General features: G+C 37.7%; 1 protein-coding gene across 15 annotated transcripts; it reads left to right on the top strand.

The window, feature by feature from the left end:
* Nucleotides 1-2,309: 2,309 nt before the first annotated feature.
* On the top strand, nucleotides 2,310-10,265 carry LOC122275902 (MDIS1-interacting receptor like kinase 2-like). 15 transcript variants are annotated; one of them, XM_043085228.1, is made up of 8 exons: nucleotides 2,864-4,687; nucleotides 6,076-6,482; nucleotides 7,026-7,091; nucleotides 7,357-7,398; nucleotides 8,030-8,071; nucleotides 8,193-8,474; nucleotides 8,728-8,778; nucleotides 9,944-10,265. In XM_043085228.1, exons 1-2 carry the CDS (start codon nucleotides 2,953-2,955, stop codon nucleotides 6,459-6,461), a joined length of 2,121 nt encoding a protein of 706 aa, XP_042941162.1. In that variant the 5' UTR covers nucleotides 2,864-2,952; the 3' UTR covers nucleotides 6,462-6,482; nucleotides 7,026-7,091; nucleotides 7,357-7,398; nucleotides 8,030-8,071; nucleotides 8,193-8,474; nucleotides 8,728-8,778; nucleotides 9,944-10,265. The 15 variants fall into 15 exon arrangements, with proteins under 15 accessions (XP_042941174.1, XP_042941162.1, XP_042941163.1 ...); XM_043085229.1 differs by having other exon boundaries at nucleotides 9,981-10,265; XM_043085232.1 differs by having other exon boundaries at nucleotides 8,193-8,331; nucleotides 9,116-10,265.
* The last annotated feature ends 6,045 nt before the right edge of the window (nucleotides 10,266-16,310 follow it).

Consider the following 16,310-nt stretch of genomic DNA (forward strand, 5'->3'; position numbering starts at 1 on the left):
GACGTTAGCAATGCCTAATTTCAATGAGTCCTTCACCATAGAAACGGATGCATCTGGAGAGGGAATTGGCGCAGTATTATCACAACAAGGCAGGCCGATAGCTTTTATGAGTCGAGCTTTGGGGGTTACAAAAAAATCTTGGTCCACTTACGCCAAAGAAATGCTTGCAATTGTAGAGGCCATACGCCTATGGCGACCTTATCTCCTGGGAAAAAAATTCTTCATCCTCACAGATCAGCGTAGCTTGAAATTTTTCTTAGAGCAACGCGTGGCTACTCCAGAACAGCAAAAATGGGTGATCAAGTTAATGGGTTATGACTACGAGATTGTCTACAGGCCAGGCCGCGAAAATTCAGCAGCAGATGCCCTCTCACGCAAGCCGGACAGCCCAGTTCTCCACCATATTCATGTGCCGGCCATACCTGTATGGGAGGAGATTAAACAAGCTTATGAAGGTGATTCTTACGTCAAGAATTTGACTAGCCGAGCTAATAATCAACTGGAGGGACCGTATGCATGGCGTAACGGATTGCTCTTCTTCAAAGGTAGAGTTGTCATTCCTGCCCATGCCGCGTTACGTACAAAATTGCTCCACGAAATGCATGATACGAACATAGGAGGCCATTCGGGAGTCTTACGGACATTCAAGAAATTAGCCCAACAGTTCTACTGGCCAAAAATGTATCGGGCAGTGCAAGAATATATCAAACAATGTCCAACTTGTCAGAAGGTGAAGTCTGAAACGATGTCTCCAGCTGGGCTCCTGCAGCCGTTACCCATTCCGTGTCAAGTATGGGACGACATCACCTTGGACTTTATTGAAGGACTTCCGACATCGCACGGCAAGGATACGATTTTCGTAGTCGTCGATCGTTTGAGTAAGTCGGCACATTTCCTCTCATTAACTCATCCTTTTACTGCTAAAATCGTGGCTGAAAAATTCGTCGAAGGGGTTATTAAGTTGCACGGCTTACCAAGGTCCATCATCAGCGATCGGGATCCCATTTTTATCAGCAAATTCTGGCAGGAATTTTTTCAGATGTCGGGAACCAAGCTACATCTCAGTACCGCCTACCACCCACAGACGGACGGACAAACCGAAGTTGTAAATCGCTGTGTTGAGCAATATCTCCGGAGTATGGTTCACCAATGGCCGCGCAAGTGGAGCACTTATCTTCCGTGGGCTGAACTCTGGTACAATACCACATATCATGCGTCCACGGGAATGACCCCGTTTCAGGCACTTTACGGACGTTTGCCTCCTCCAATGCCCATTTATCAGACTGGGTTTTCCTCTGTGCATGAAGTAGACCAGAGTTTAGAGGCTCGCGACGAACTACTACGACAGCTCAAAAGCAATCTGGAGGTTTCCATTAATCGCATGAAGCAAATTGCGGATCAAAAACGTCGAGACGTTTCATTCGAAGTGGGCGATCTGGTGTTCCTTAAGTTACATCCTTACAGGCAGCAATCGGCCTTCAAACGTGCACATCAGAAGCTCGCAAGTCGCTTCTACGGACCTTACCCGGTGATACAAAAAATAGGGGCAGTTGCATACAAACTTCAACTGCCGGAGGGAGCCCGTATTCATCCCGTGTTTCACGTCTCGCTTTTAAAAAAATTCGTGGGCGAGCTTGCGACACCGTCCAAGGAACTGCCACCAGTAAGTGATGAAGGAGCTGTTTTGCTTGAACCCCAAAATACACTGGATACTCGTTGGGTCAAACGGGGAAATAAATTTGAAGAGGAAAGTCTGGTCCAGTGGAAGCATCTCCCAGTCGAGGATGCCACGTGGGAGACCAACCAGTCCTTGCTTGACCGGTTTCCTTCGATGGACCTTGAGGACAAGCGTCCACTTCATGGGGAGGGCATTGATAGGCCGAGACGTTCTGAGAGAGGCCATAAGCCGAATCCCAAGTATTTGGGATGAGCAGCAGGGAACGGGTGGGACCTCTGCATGGTGCATGCAACGTAGGAAGAGAGAGAACGTGCAGGAGGGGACTGGGTCTTGGCCGTTCTACGTGCAGAAAGAAGTGGTTGCAAGTTTTACGCAGTGTTGCGAGTTTTACGTTGTTTCATTTCAGTTTATTGAGTACTCTGTTTCATACTCTGTTTTACGTGAACTAAGTCCATTTTGTTGGTTGTTATTTTTCCTTGTATTTCGGGTTGTTTGTTCATGGCTTGTTTATTTAAACAAACCGTACTATCGTAAAGCATTATCAAGTATTTTCAGTAAAAGTTGTGGTTTATTCTCAACCGAAGAGAATTGTTTCTTTATTGTCGGCATTTGTAAATTGTTGGGACCTATCATACGTCGAGGCTCTGTTTCTTGCCCAATCTTTTCATATACACAAGTCAATGAGTCGTCGCATGCATTATTAATATACACAAGTCTTGAGGTCCATTTCTAGGAAATTAATATACAAATGTATTGGCTTTCAAAAGGAAATTTCCAGGATGATTCATTCAATTATATCAGTCTTCAGTATCTTTTCTTATATATAAAACTAGCGTACGTCTAGATTAGTCGTCATGAACATATATAGTACTAATCAGTCATTACTCATAAAAATGGCAGCCTCCTCCCTTTCCATTTCCAATATACCGATAGTAGCATGGGCTATCTGGTTCTTTTTATGCAGAAACTGTTTGGATAATGCACTTCATCAACTTGTTAATGTTGCAGCATCTGGATCAATATCTGCCCTTCAACTTGAACAAGCCAAGGCTTTGCAGGAGACTGGGTGGTGGCCGTCCAGTAGTATTAATTCAAGTGCTTGCAACTGGGTTGGTGTTAGTTGCAATGCTGGTTCTGGAAGCGTCACAAGCATCAATAGATCTTATGAAAGTTTGGGAGGTCAGTTGAAACTCAACTTCTCTTTCTTCCCAAATTTAGTCTGTCTTGATCTTAGTAGGAACAAACTTCATGGGCGTATCCCACCTGAGATAGGGATGTTAAAAAATCTGACCTATTTATCCCTTTATTCAAACATGCTCGTAGGTCCATTCCCTACCACTCTGGGTCATTTAACTAATTTGAAATATTTAAACCTTGGTCTGAATAAAATCAATGGTTCCATTCCTCCTGAAATAGGGATGCTAAAAAATCTGACCACTTTATCCCTTTATCCAAACATGCTCATCGGTCCAATCCCTACCACTCTGGGCCATTTAACTAATTTGAAAATTTTATACCTTAGTCAGAATAAAATCAATGGATCAATTCCTCCCGAAATAGGGATGCTAAAAAATCTGACCCATTTATGCCTTAGTTCGAACATGCTTGTTGGTCCAATCCCTTCGACAATTGGTCATTTAACGAATTTGAGATATTTCGACCTTGGTCCGAATAAAATCAATGGATCCATTCCTCCCGAAATAGGGATGCTGAAAAATCTGACCACTTTAGACCTTCATTCGAACATGCTCTTCGGTCCAATCCCTTCCACAATTGGTCATTTAACTAATTTGAAATATTTGGACCTTAGTCGGAATAAAATCAATGGATCAATTCCTCCCAAAATAGGGATGCTAAAAAATCTGACCTCTTTATCCCTTGGTTCGAATATGCTTGTTGTTCGAATCCCAACCACTCTGGGTCATTTAACTAATTTGGAATCTTTGGACCTTAGTCGGAATAAAATCAATGGATCCATTCCCCCCGAAATAGGGATGCTAAAAAATCTGACCCATGTTAACCTTAGCCATAACTTTATTAGTGGAGAAATACCTACCGCACTTGGGACCATTGGCCCTCTATTGACCTTGGATCTTAGCTACAATAATCTAACAGGCAACATTCCCTCTTTTCTCATTGGTATAGATACACTCGACTTGTCACATAATTCTTTGAAGGGTCGAATTCCAAATGTTTATAGTCTGCATTATACCCCCCACACATTAATTGGCAATAGGGATTTATGTGGTCAATTCAAGATTTTCCCTCCATGTCCCAAAAGCAGAAATTCAACCATAACCAAAATAGAAATTTTTGCTCCCATCACCACTTTCCTCGCATTCCTGGTTATTGGAGGTATTCTCTTATCTCGTTGTATGTTCAAGAAAAATCAGATTGAGTCTAGGGGATCAAAGAATGGAAACATATTCTCGATATGGAATTATGATGGACATATTGCATATGAAGACATCATTGAAGCAACCGAGGATTTTGACATCAAATATTGCATTGGAACTGGTGGTTATGGTAGCGTTTACAAAGCAGAATTACCAAACGGAAATATGGTTGCCTTAAAGAAACTTCATCAAAGAGAAGCTGAGAATCCAGTTTTCTTAAGGAGTTTTATGAATGAGGTGAGGGTGTTAACAGCGATTAGACATCGAAATATTGTGAAGCTGCATGGGTTTTGTGTACATAAAAGATGCAGATTTTTAATTTATGAGTACATGGAAAGGGGAAGCCTATTTTGTGTCCTAAGAAATGTTGATGAAGCTATGGAATTAGATTGGAGCAAAAGGGTAAATATCATCAAAGTCACAGCACACGCCTTATCTTACATGCATCATGAATGCACCCCAGCAATTGTTCATAGAGATATATCATCTAACAACATTTTGCTGAACTCCGAATTCCAAGGTTTTATCTCTGACTTCGGAATTGTTAAACTTCTTGACCCTGACTCCTCCAATCAAACATTGGTTGCTGGCACTTATGGTTACATTGCCCCAGGTAAATTGTTAATTAGTTAGTTCTACCACAATAATGTCATTTAAATTATTTAATTAAGAATATTGAATATAATTCTTCCATTAGTCATGTATCTAAACAATTTTCAAGTTTATTTTTCTTTACTGTTTTTTTCGTTGTCAAATTTACAATTTATGAATCGTTATCACCAATTAAGCTAAAAGGATATTAAGTTGATGAAAATAAAAAGACGTAATATAATCTAAAATCCCAATAATCTTAAATTATAAATTTAATTAGATATATTTTTTCTTCATTTAAATGTTTAGCATAATCGCATATATTATTTAATAATAATACATTTGGAGAGTGGATAATGAGACTCTATAGGAATAGTTTGCAATTACCAATAATATAATAATATATATATAGTAGCTTCCTATAATCAAAGTTTCATGATTTAAATTTTTTTTTTCAAATTTATAAATTTTTTAGATTCAAATTCTCTACGGAAAAAAATTAAAAAATAAGTAGTTGACACTAGAACCCATTTTTGTGAACTTTGTTTATTTTTCAGTATAAAAAATAATGAAGTTGTGATGTCTTTATATTCTTGCTCTTTAAAACATTATTATCGATAACTTGATTAAATATTATTCTTCATTCAATATTTTACTGTTAAATTAGAATTATCAAAATAATTAGATGTATTACTATTCATTTAATAAGCTTAACTGAATAATATATTATTTAATTTTATATAATAATATAATTGGAGTGATGACGTCACATTATAAAAATATTTTTTTTTAACAATAGAATGAGATAGTGAATAATATGCGTGATTGGCACATATAAATAAATGTATTATACAAAAATAAAAGGGCATAACTTGAGAAAAAAAAAAAACATGAGTTAGGAAAGGTAAAAGACTACTATTTCATAATAGAAGTCAGATATTTAAATAATATGCCATTTTCATTTAATAATATTACTTCCTTTAAAAATAATAAATTTAATTAGATATATTATTTTCTATTTATAAATCCAATCTATATTTATAGTGGAGTAGTTGAGGGCGTCGCTTCAAATGAGTAAAAATTTATGCTTTGAAGGTTATATAGAGCATATAGTTTAAATAAAATTAATACTTTAACTGGATATTTTATTAGTGTAACTTGATAACATATAGTCTATATATTTAGTTATATATTCGGTTCTTTTCAGTGCCACCTATAAATTCCAAGATGGATACGAGAAGCCACGTTGAACAAATGGCTCAAAAAGTACTACTGACTATTATTATTTGTATAGAATTTGCACAATTGCAAACACTCCTTTTCACAATGCAATTTCTATGGGACATCTGGTTTTGATAAAAGGCATTGACCGTATTTAGTTGCTCTCATTGTTTTGTTCTTCCTCTACAGAGTTTGCCTACACAATGACAGTTACTGAAAAATGTGATGTATATAGCTTTGGAGTGGTGGCACTAGAAGTATTAATGGGAAGGCATCCGGGAGAACTCTTGTCCTCATTATCATCATCATCATCTCAAAATATGACGGTAAATGAAATATTAGACCAACGCCTGCCACCTCCAAATTGTCTAATTGGACAGGAGATTTTGCTTGTTGCTACAATAGCATTTGCATGCCTGCACACACAGCCAAAGTCTCGGCCTACAATGAAATGTGTGTCACAAGAATTTCTCTCTCTCAAGAAGCCGAATGCCATGCCCTTGACTACGGTTTCACTTCCGCAACTGAGGAAACAAGCAGCATATATGGCTGGATCAGGATTTGCTTATTGTTAGGGTGTTTTGTGTGCTGTCAAGGTGTTGTTTACATTTCTCGATCTTTTTTCAAGAAAAATATTATTTGTAAGCATTCCAAATCACCCATAAACCTAAAGTACTCACTTTTCAAGGTTGGAAGCGGTTGAAACAGAATGGGGTCAGTGTGTTTGTATGAGATAAGTGTGCAAATATAAAGTAGAAGTGAATTAAGTAAAATCTCATAGAGAATTTCAGCAGATTCATCATTTCTTCTTCATGAACAACAAGCTTTCAGAATATCTTGATATCAGGATCATCCCCAGCTTTTTTGTCCTACTCAAAAAGAAATAAACAAATTTTACATCTAGTTAGAGTAGTATCTAGCATAAGAGCTCAAAACTTTAAAGCATTGAATGGAGTCTTTCGATACTCCTCTCCGATCTTAATTGTATAAGAAAATATATTTAGACAAGTCTACAGTAATCTCCCGCAAAAGGTTGCTTTCCACTTGAACTATAGTAGATAATTATGCTTTTTATTATTATTATTATTATTATTATTATTATTATTATTATTGCTAAATTTGGATTATTTCTCCATAAGGTGAAAGAGTTGGAAACCAAGCCCGTAGAATAACAGCACTCAGAATCTGCATATTTTCAACAGAAGGTTTGTGTATCTAACTCTAAAGTATGAGTCATTTATAAAAAAAAGTCACTACTATTATACTGTTTTTTTTCCTGGTCTTATTCAAAATTCTTATTGTTTCCCTAATTGCACCGTGTTAACATTTTTCTATGCACCCATTTAAGTCCCAATTAGTCCTCCACTTTTTTTAAATGGAAGCCAAACTTTCAATTAAAAGTTGGCTTCATATGTAGTTTCTTTCAAAACTCTCAAACTGCATGGAACTTTATTGCCTTTATTGTTGCAGGAGGAAGTATTTTTGGAGCAATTTAAGAAGTCCAGATTACAGGTGAACTAGGCATGCAATTTTTTATGGGTGCGGACCATTTTTTCCTTTTTGAATGAGGTTCTTATTGGGATCCAAAGCTTAAAAAAACGATCTGGCCTATTAAAAAATATTTCCACAAGTCATTTTTTATGACTCTCTTGAGTAACAAACTGCCACTCTTTGTTAAAGCAAAACAAGGCCAAAAAAGAGAGTTCTTTATAATGTTAAAGCACTATGAAAGACTATTCTTTTGTACCACTCTGTGTTTGAGACCTGATTTCAAGAATTCAGTTTGAATAAATGTAGCACATGATTAAACTAATTCTCTGATCCTTTGTAGTGATGGTTCATATTTAGGCACAATCTGATTCACATGAAAGAGAATTTGGAACTTTGGATGGCAATAACTTACCACAATTTCAAACTTGTAAAATAAAATTAATGCTATCAGAATTATTTCTTTTGAAAATTTGGTGTCTCATTTACTCCAGAATTTAGAAATGAAAAGAGATTTTCTTTTAAAGTGAAGTATCATTACCTCAAAAACAGAGGCTAATGAAAATATCAATGTGAGAATCAATAACATGCTCTTTTGGATTACGCTTCGCTTTCCATTAGAATTAACTTGGATTTGGGTTTATGTTACCCTCAGGAGCAAAAGGCAATGCTGGAGAATGAGGCCCTGCGCAATTAGGTGAGAATTAAACTTGATTCAACCATGCATACATACACATGAGAACCATCTATTCTGCATAAAGCCATGTGAACGACATAAATCTACTGCACTGATGTTTATTGTCCCTAAATATGAACAGCTTGAGCAAAAACAAAGAAACGTCACCAAGTTTCCCTTGAATTCGAGCCTGAAGAGAGGAGGTTTTCCCTAACAGTTTCAAAAGCTGTTTCTACCTCATCTGAGGAAAATGAGCATTCAGACACTTGTTTGCAATTGGCGTATGTCACAAGTTTGCATGAGTTCAATATGTGCAAATGTATTGCCCCCCTCTCCAAAACCACAAAAAAAGAGAAGGGGGGGGGGGGGGGGGGCAAATGGGCCTTCTTGTTGTGAAAATCAGAAGATGTGATTTTTCAAAAGGGTATTATTTGTTCGATGGTATTTTATAGGAAGTCATATTAGAAATTGGTGATAAATTAGTTTCTTCTTTGGGATGCACTAGAAGAATTGGTTATGGTTTGATTCATTTGAATATGCTGTAATCAAACTTATGATATTAATCAAGTGTGCTATATATTCCTGATATGACTGGAAGCTAGTTTGATTGTAATTGTCCATGATTTATGTTGATTTTGTTATTATTTGTGGTCGTGAGTTAATTTTATCATGTGCAGACTTCTATGGCATTTACTAGCCTTGTTATTGCAGCCGTCCCAACACTAAATGTAAGCTGACTGGTGTTTTGTTTAAGCTCATAATATCTTTGTATTGCTTGCCCCAGCATTATATATGATAATATTATTCATCTCACTCATGATGATGATGATTGTGACTGTCCTTTTGATTGTGTTTAAAACTTTATCATGGGGCTCAAGTGACCTAGACATTACAGTCACTACCCATTTATGCTTCGATCTTCTAGCCTTTTTTATCTTGACGTTTCCTTTATAGGCCTGTAATGGGACAAAGTGTTTTGCTTTTTTCCCTTGTGTGATCTAAAATAGGTGACAAAGTGCTTTACATTTTTCACAAACAATTGTTTCCATTCTATTGCTCTTTCAGCTAATTGCTAAAGGTCTAATCCGAATTATCAGATGTAATTTCACAATGGGTGCCTGATATGTGTAGTTATGCACATTCTTCTATTTTGGTAGTGCCTAAATCCAAAGAGAGTATTACTCGTTTGTTCAAAGAGATGTGTAGTTATGCGCATTCTTATGCACATTAAAGCCCTAGATTTTAGAGTATCTGCTACTATGCATGCTTGACTTGTCCTCATATAATCTTTTCTGGTCTGGCTTAAGAATGAGGGTTTTCTTTCATATACCAGATATGTGATCCCTAGCTTGTCTCAAAATTTTCTCCACAGCCAATTTCTTAAGTTTGTAAGCATGTTGTTTCAATTTGATAAGATCCTCATTTTACACTTTCTGTTCGATCTTATATTTTTTGGCCATGCAGTTGCAATTGCAGTGACCATTATATATGTAAACCACACTGGATTAGGTAAACCAAACATTAGAGTGGATGCTCTAGAAAAATACTCATATTGTTTTTTTGAAAATTTATTCTTGTAATCTCTAGCCTTTAGTCTTAATTCTTTTTTGTTATTTATACTCTTTCAGGATTTTGGAACTTGTGTCCAAAGCATGGCTTGCATATGCAAAAATTGTGAATGTTTATGCAGTTCCTTTTTTTCTTTTTAAAGAAATCAAATTTCATTTTTATTTTTTTGACATATCTATCCGAGAGTTTTATATCTTTCATATGATTTGCTGCTTAATGCTTGCTCCGGCATTGACTTAAGTTTTTCTGCTTTTCAATCTCCCTTGGTTGCCTGTCTTGTCCTAATTAATACTAAACTGGTATTATGTGGTGTGGTTGTTATAGTCTGTCAGCATTAATAAGTTCTTGAAGCCTGCTCCAGGAGAAAGGTACTACAGCCCAAGTAGTCGTGGCAGCCTCATTCTTGGAGAATATTGCAACACAAATTTTCTAAAAAGATTGAGTGATTCAACTTGGTGCAGATATAGATCAACTCAAGCAACATCATAAAAAATTCAATATCCTCTCAATAAATCCTGCAGAAAAGTACACAACATACTGAATTATGTATTAAACTATGGTTCATATATGATGTGTACCACTTTATTTTGGAAACTTGTATCAAACACAGTTGACATTAGGCATGTATGGTACTTTATTTTGTAAACTTGTATCAAACTTTGTTTTTATGCATTAAATTATTTATTAATCAAATTTTCTTGTAAAAACCATACTATTTTTGTAAAAAAACTGTTTCACCCAACTAGGCAAACGTCTCTTTGTGTGTATATTAATTTACTTTTCTATCTATAAATTGTTCATATATATATATATATATATAATCAACTTATATATTTTCTTTCCACTGGGCGAACGTCCCTTGGACCTTATCCTACTACTAGTATATATATATATATATATAATGATAATGTAGTGTAGAAGTTAATTGCTAAAATTCCGAAGGACATTAAAAAGAATAAGATGAAAAATAAATAGAAGACATTGAAAAGAATTGGTGAATGCCATGACATGGTTAAGGAAGCTTTTAGTGGATGTTGGAAGAATTCCTTAACATTTGATAAGTTGAAATTGGAGTTTTGGAGTCATGATAAATTGCTATATTTTTGTGAGTTTATTTTTATTACAAGGATTTATATTTGTTTACATAGTGCCAGGAATGTTTATTTAATGTCTAAATTTGTAGTAAAAAAATGGTTGGAAGTTCATATTTTGACACATTACTATGGTCAAATTCATAGCAACAGTTGATCTTGCCGAGACTTAAAAGGCAAAACGCCCATGGTATGTTACCTTGAGTACAATGACATCAATATGATGATTTTATAAAATGAAGTTCTTTGGTAAAGCTTTAAAATAAATGAAATTGATCAAATGATGTCACTTGAAATTGATGCTTTTCAAATGATTAAGTGAGGAAGGAGAAAACCTTTTTATAAAAGCGAAAAAATACTAGATTATGGTAAAAAGAACACAATACAATTTGCTCATGATTTGATAATATGGCTATGACAATTGATAAGGCAACTAATGTTATTAGTGTTATGGCAAAGTCCTTACAAGAAATATCTAGAGTAGAAACCTTAATTGCTTTGCAGGTATTGGACTGTATACAACTTGTGCTATTGACTTCATATTTTTTTGTGGAAACTCTTATTTATAAAGAAATTTTTGTAATCAATTGTGACAGAAGTTGGATACCATTCCAATTCCTGTAAAGCTGTAAGGATTTCCGTTGAAGTCTTTTTGATAAAAATACTAGCGAGCATTACTGGTCCATATGACGTTGAATCTCTTTAAATAGGAAAATTTTCTGAAACAGATGTCCCATTTGCCATAGGTTTCTCTTGGGCTTTTTGATATTTCTTCCAAGTCGGTCATGTAAGAAGTGAGGAATGAGTTTCCAGTATGTATTAAGGCGTCCTATGGTTGGATGAGTTTCCAAGCAGTAAGTTAACACAGCTGCACACAATGAATCGGGGCACATATATACCATTTCTTGACTGCTAGAGATTTGAGTGTTGTAATATAGATTGTGTTGTACATTTTTTACCTTCTTGCATCAAATTGAGATTTTAAGATTATACCTCAAGAATGAAGTTCATAAATAGCTGATTTATCAGTATTTGATTCTCCAAATCGTATGGTCCTTTTGGGCCATCTTTGTTATTGAATGGCCTATATATGAAAACATTAAAAACAAGCCCATTGTGCAACTATTTCTTGGGTATGGTTATGTTGACTGTTGACCTCTTTACATATAAAAAAAAATGAAATAATTATTTGGACTACAAAAATTCTACGAAATGATAAATTTGTTAACAAGGCAACTGGATTTGCCGCCTTCACAGGTTTTGAAGACACCTAAACTACTAAAACTCCAACAAACCCTAGTAAGGGAGGTGGGATTACTCTGCCATCCATATTCTTGGGTCACGGATGGTCTTCGAATGTGTCTCCTTGTGAGCTCAAGAATACAAGGAACAATTTTAAACATCCCAAATTCTGCGATTCTAAAGACACCTCTCCAAAGGTAATGGGTTGTCAATGTAAGAGGTATGGCCATTTTTGTAGCTCTTTACCTGACAATGTTTACAATGGGGGCTTCATCTACCCTTCGTACAGCCAATAAGTGACGGTTTAGACATCCTAAGACTTGCTTCGGCCCAATTAGTGCCCAATACTTTGAGGATTTTGATGGCCTTTTGCGTCTTGTGGCGAAGGGTGTTAGAGCCCACGGGGCGATGAATATCCTAACCTCATCGCCTGTGAATTTTTATCTCTTCACAAGTTTAGGCACTTGGAGGGAAATCTTTGCAATTTTAGGTCCCATAACAAGTTAGTTGAATTGGAGCATAAGTATTCTCATGCCAAAGATTGGCAAAACAAGTTTTTCTTTATTTTCGGGACTGGTTGGGAATTTCCTGCAAATGAAGTTCCTAGTTGGGAGTTCCCCATCAGGGCTTTTTGGTCCCCTCTTCCTGACAAGAGCGACTTTGAGGTCCTCTTTTCCCCTCGCGAAGAGGCTCGTATCAAGTTGGTAACGACTTGGGTTAACAATAATCCCAAGTCGTGTTTTTCAGACATTATCTTGACCCCCAGTAATATTGAAAGGTTTGTGATAGTGCCTAGTCTGGCACATATATTGGGTCATGAATTTTTGGGCACCCCTTGCCGGCGGGCAATTTGAAGAGGAAATCCAGACCTGGTCTTGGTGTGAAATAGAAGAAGAAGAGTAAGAGGGCTCGTGTTTCATCTCATTCAGATGAGTCTAGTTCGATAAGACATGATTCCTTGCCTCTACCTCACGCGAGCAATGTTAAGTCAGTTGCTCCTCAGGTGCAATTGTGCAAATCTGTGACGCCCCCAAGTCCCACGTATGGACACTGGAAAATCGAGACGTCGGGATAATGACAACACGGGTGACCACCCTATCACCAAGTGCCAAGTAAGTAACAAGTGTGCAAAAGAAAATACGCAACGGATAAACAAAGTCATATAACTAAGTACCATAATTTTTCTTTGTTTAAATACAAAGCCGTTCAAAACATACATACTAAAATATTACAAGTCACAAATATAGTTTTAAACCAAATTACAAAGCATAAACTCCAACTCAGTACTCCGGCGGAGCCGCCTCCTCGGGCTCAACCTCCTCCTCCTCGACCTTAGCATCAAAATCTACGGTACCAAAATAGTGCTGCAAGTAAGTAAAGATCCAAACGCCACAAGATAAAAACATATTAAACTCAACAATATGCATGAGAGAATGCAAATGCACATGTCCCATAAAAACCACATTTTTTTCCACGCACGCCAAAAATCCCATTTTAGCCCAAAAACATGTCCTTTAAACCAGTCATTGCCATTATCCTAGATAATGACCCAAAATAAGAAACCACAATTTTTCCAGAAAATGGATCACAAAGCCTCAACATATCCTCGCCATTTTTCCAGAAAATGGCCCGCATCCAAAACCAAACAAACCGATCCAAGTATTGCATGCACCATGATCTCCCCTAGGGATCATCCGCACACTCTGGCTCCTGTGCCACACCACAGGTAACGACTACGCGTGTGACACCTAAACGAGCGATGCCCAGTACTCGCGCCCAGTGCGTACCTGGACCAGGCCATCCTCTAGTCCCCGCCAGCCAAGGAACCACGGACTCGACACGACAGCGTTACCTTATCGTGCGATCCGGTCGTCGCCTAGTGACAACCCAGGAGATGTCACTCAGTATTATCCACTCCCGAATGACCAGATGAGCTCCACCGAGATAATACCCCATCCCGGCTTGGGGTCGTGATACACACGCACCCGAAAATCCATTTACACATAAAAATCAAATTTTCTCAATTTAAATAAACTATACATGAATGCATCATGCAATGCATGCCTCAAGATGCAAAACATCCAACCAATCACAAAAACAACAAAACCAAGCAACTTCGTCCTCAATCCATCCGACCCCCGAACTCCTCGGACTCAGTTCGGAATCAACCAACCAGTCAAATAATTTATTGTAAGAGCAAAAATATATTTAAATCTAAAATAGAGTTTGGAAAATACTTACAGCGCTATAAGGTATTTTTCGAAGGATCACAACGTTGCAAATGGCAGAGAAAAAGCAACGTAACAGTGTATTTTACACTGTAGCCATGGGTTGTAAATTACTCACTTTCGAACGGGGACAAACCAAGACACAAAATTGATAGGGAATAGCCTAGAGATGTTTATGAAGCTAATGGAAGTGAGTTTTGACCGTGGGTGGCGGTGGAAGCGAAAAAAGAGCGAATTGGAGTTGAGCTCGTGGGAGCTGCTCCGGCAACGGATTGGGACCGGAAATGAGTGGGTTAGGACAGCAAGAGGTAGGGGATGGAGTGGTGAAAAAATGGTGGCCGGAGGTGGAGTGACGGCGCCAGAAATGGCCCAAAGCCGTGCGACTTAGATGAGCTGTAGGGGGTTAACGGCGGCTCGGATGGGGCTAGTTTTTTGTGGGGTAGTGCGCCAGCCGGAGGGGAGTTGATCGGTGGGGGTGGTGTCGGCCACGTCGACCGGAAGGTGGTGGTCTGGGTGGGGTTGCTGGACGGCGACGGGAGGGAGAAAGAGAGAGATCGTGCGTGCGCGGGGAGAGAAGGAAAAAGAAGAAGAAGAAAAGAAAGAAAGAAGAAAAGAAGAAAAGGAAAAAGAAAAAAAGGAAAAAGGGAAAAATAAAAAGAGAAAAAAAAAAGATGGAGAAAGAAAATGAAGTCCAGTCCTCACCTCTGGAATCCAAAAACTGATCCGACGAAAACAAATCTAAAAACCATACAACGACTAAAATAAATTAAACACCACAACAAACTAAAATAAAACCAATTAAAATAAAATAATTTAAAATAAAAGAACTAATATAATAATTAAATTAAAAAAAAAAAAAACTCATTCGGTGAAAATACACGTGAAAACGGGGTATCACATCCTCCCCCCTTAAAAACAAATTTCGTCCTCAAAATTTGCAAGATCAAACACTAAATTGAAACAAGCCACATAATTCCACTGAGACCAAGATTAAGAAACGTACCGTTATTTACTCAAACAAATAGGGGTACTGCTCCCTCACATCAGCTACTCTCTCCCAAGAGAAATCTTGAGCTAACGGATCTCCCCATGCCACCTTTACCAGAGGTATCGTCTTGGATCTCAATTGTTGCTCTTTCCAATCCATAATCTGTGAAGGAACAACCTCATAAGTAAGGTCCGGTTGCAACTGAATACGCTCTGGGTTGACAAAGCGCGGCTCTTGTTGTCCAAAACTCTTCTTCAAGGATGATACATGGAAGACATCGTGAATATCCCCAAAATATTCTTGCAAGGCAATTCTATAAGCGACGGACCCTACCTTCTCCATAATCTGAAAAGGGCCAACATATCTCGAATCCAGTTTCCTCCTTTTGCCAAAACGCTTAACTCCTTTCATGGGAGAGACTTTGAGATAAACCCAATCACATTTTTCAAAAGATAAGTCTCTCCTCCTTGTATTTGCATAACTTTTCTGACGACTCTGAGCTGCTGCCATTTTATCCCTGATAATCCGAACTTGGCTTCACATTTCTTGAATTATTTCGGGTCCAACTATTTTATTCTCCCCGACTTCATCCCAACACAATGGCGATCTGCACTTCCTCCCATAAAAAGCTTCATAAGGAGTCATCTGGATAGACACATGGAAGCTATTATTATAGGCAAATTCTATGAGCGGCAAGTGATTTTTCCAACTCCCTTGAAATTCCATAACACATGCTCGCAACATATCTTCAAGGGTCTAAATAGTGCGCTCTAATTGGCCGTCCGTCTGAGGGTGATATGCAGTACTAAACTTAAACTTAGTACCCAATGCTGCCTGTAAACTTTTTCAAAACTGAGATGTGAACCTTGGGTCCCGATCCGACACAATACTCTTCGGTATGCTGTGCAACCGCACTATCTCCTTTACGTACAAGTGAGTCAACTTACCCAAGGAATCAGTATTATTAACAGGCAAGAAATAGCACTCTTCGTTAACCGGTCAACAATCACCCAAACCGAGTTCTTCCCACTAGGAGTCCTCGGTAAGCCCACTACAAAATCCATCGTGATGTCGTCCCACTTCCACTCAGGAATAGGGAGAGGTTGGAGCATATCTGCGGGTCTTTGATGTTCTGCCTTGAC

This window comes from Carya illinoinensis, chromosome 9 (assembly GCF_018687715.1).
Source record: "Carya illinoinensis cultivar Pawnee chromosome 9, C.illinoinensisPawnee_v1, whole genome shotgun sequence".
NCBI classification, from domain to species: domain Eukaryota; kingdom Viridiplantae; phylum Streptophyta; class Magnoliopsida; order Fagales; family Juglandaceae; genus Carya; species Carya illinoinensis.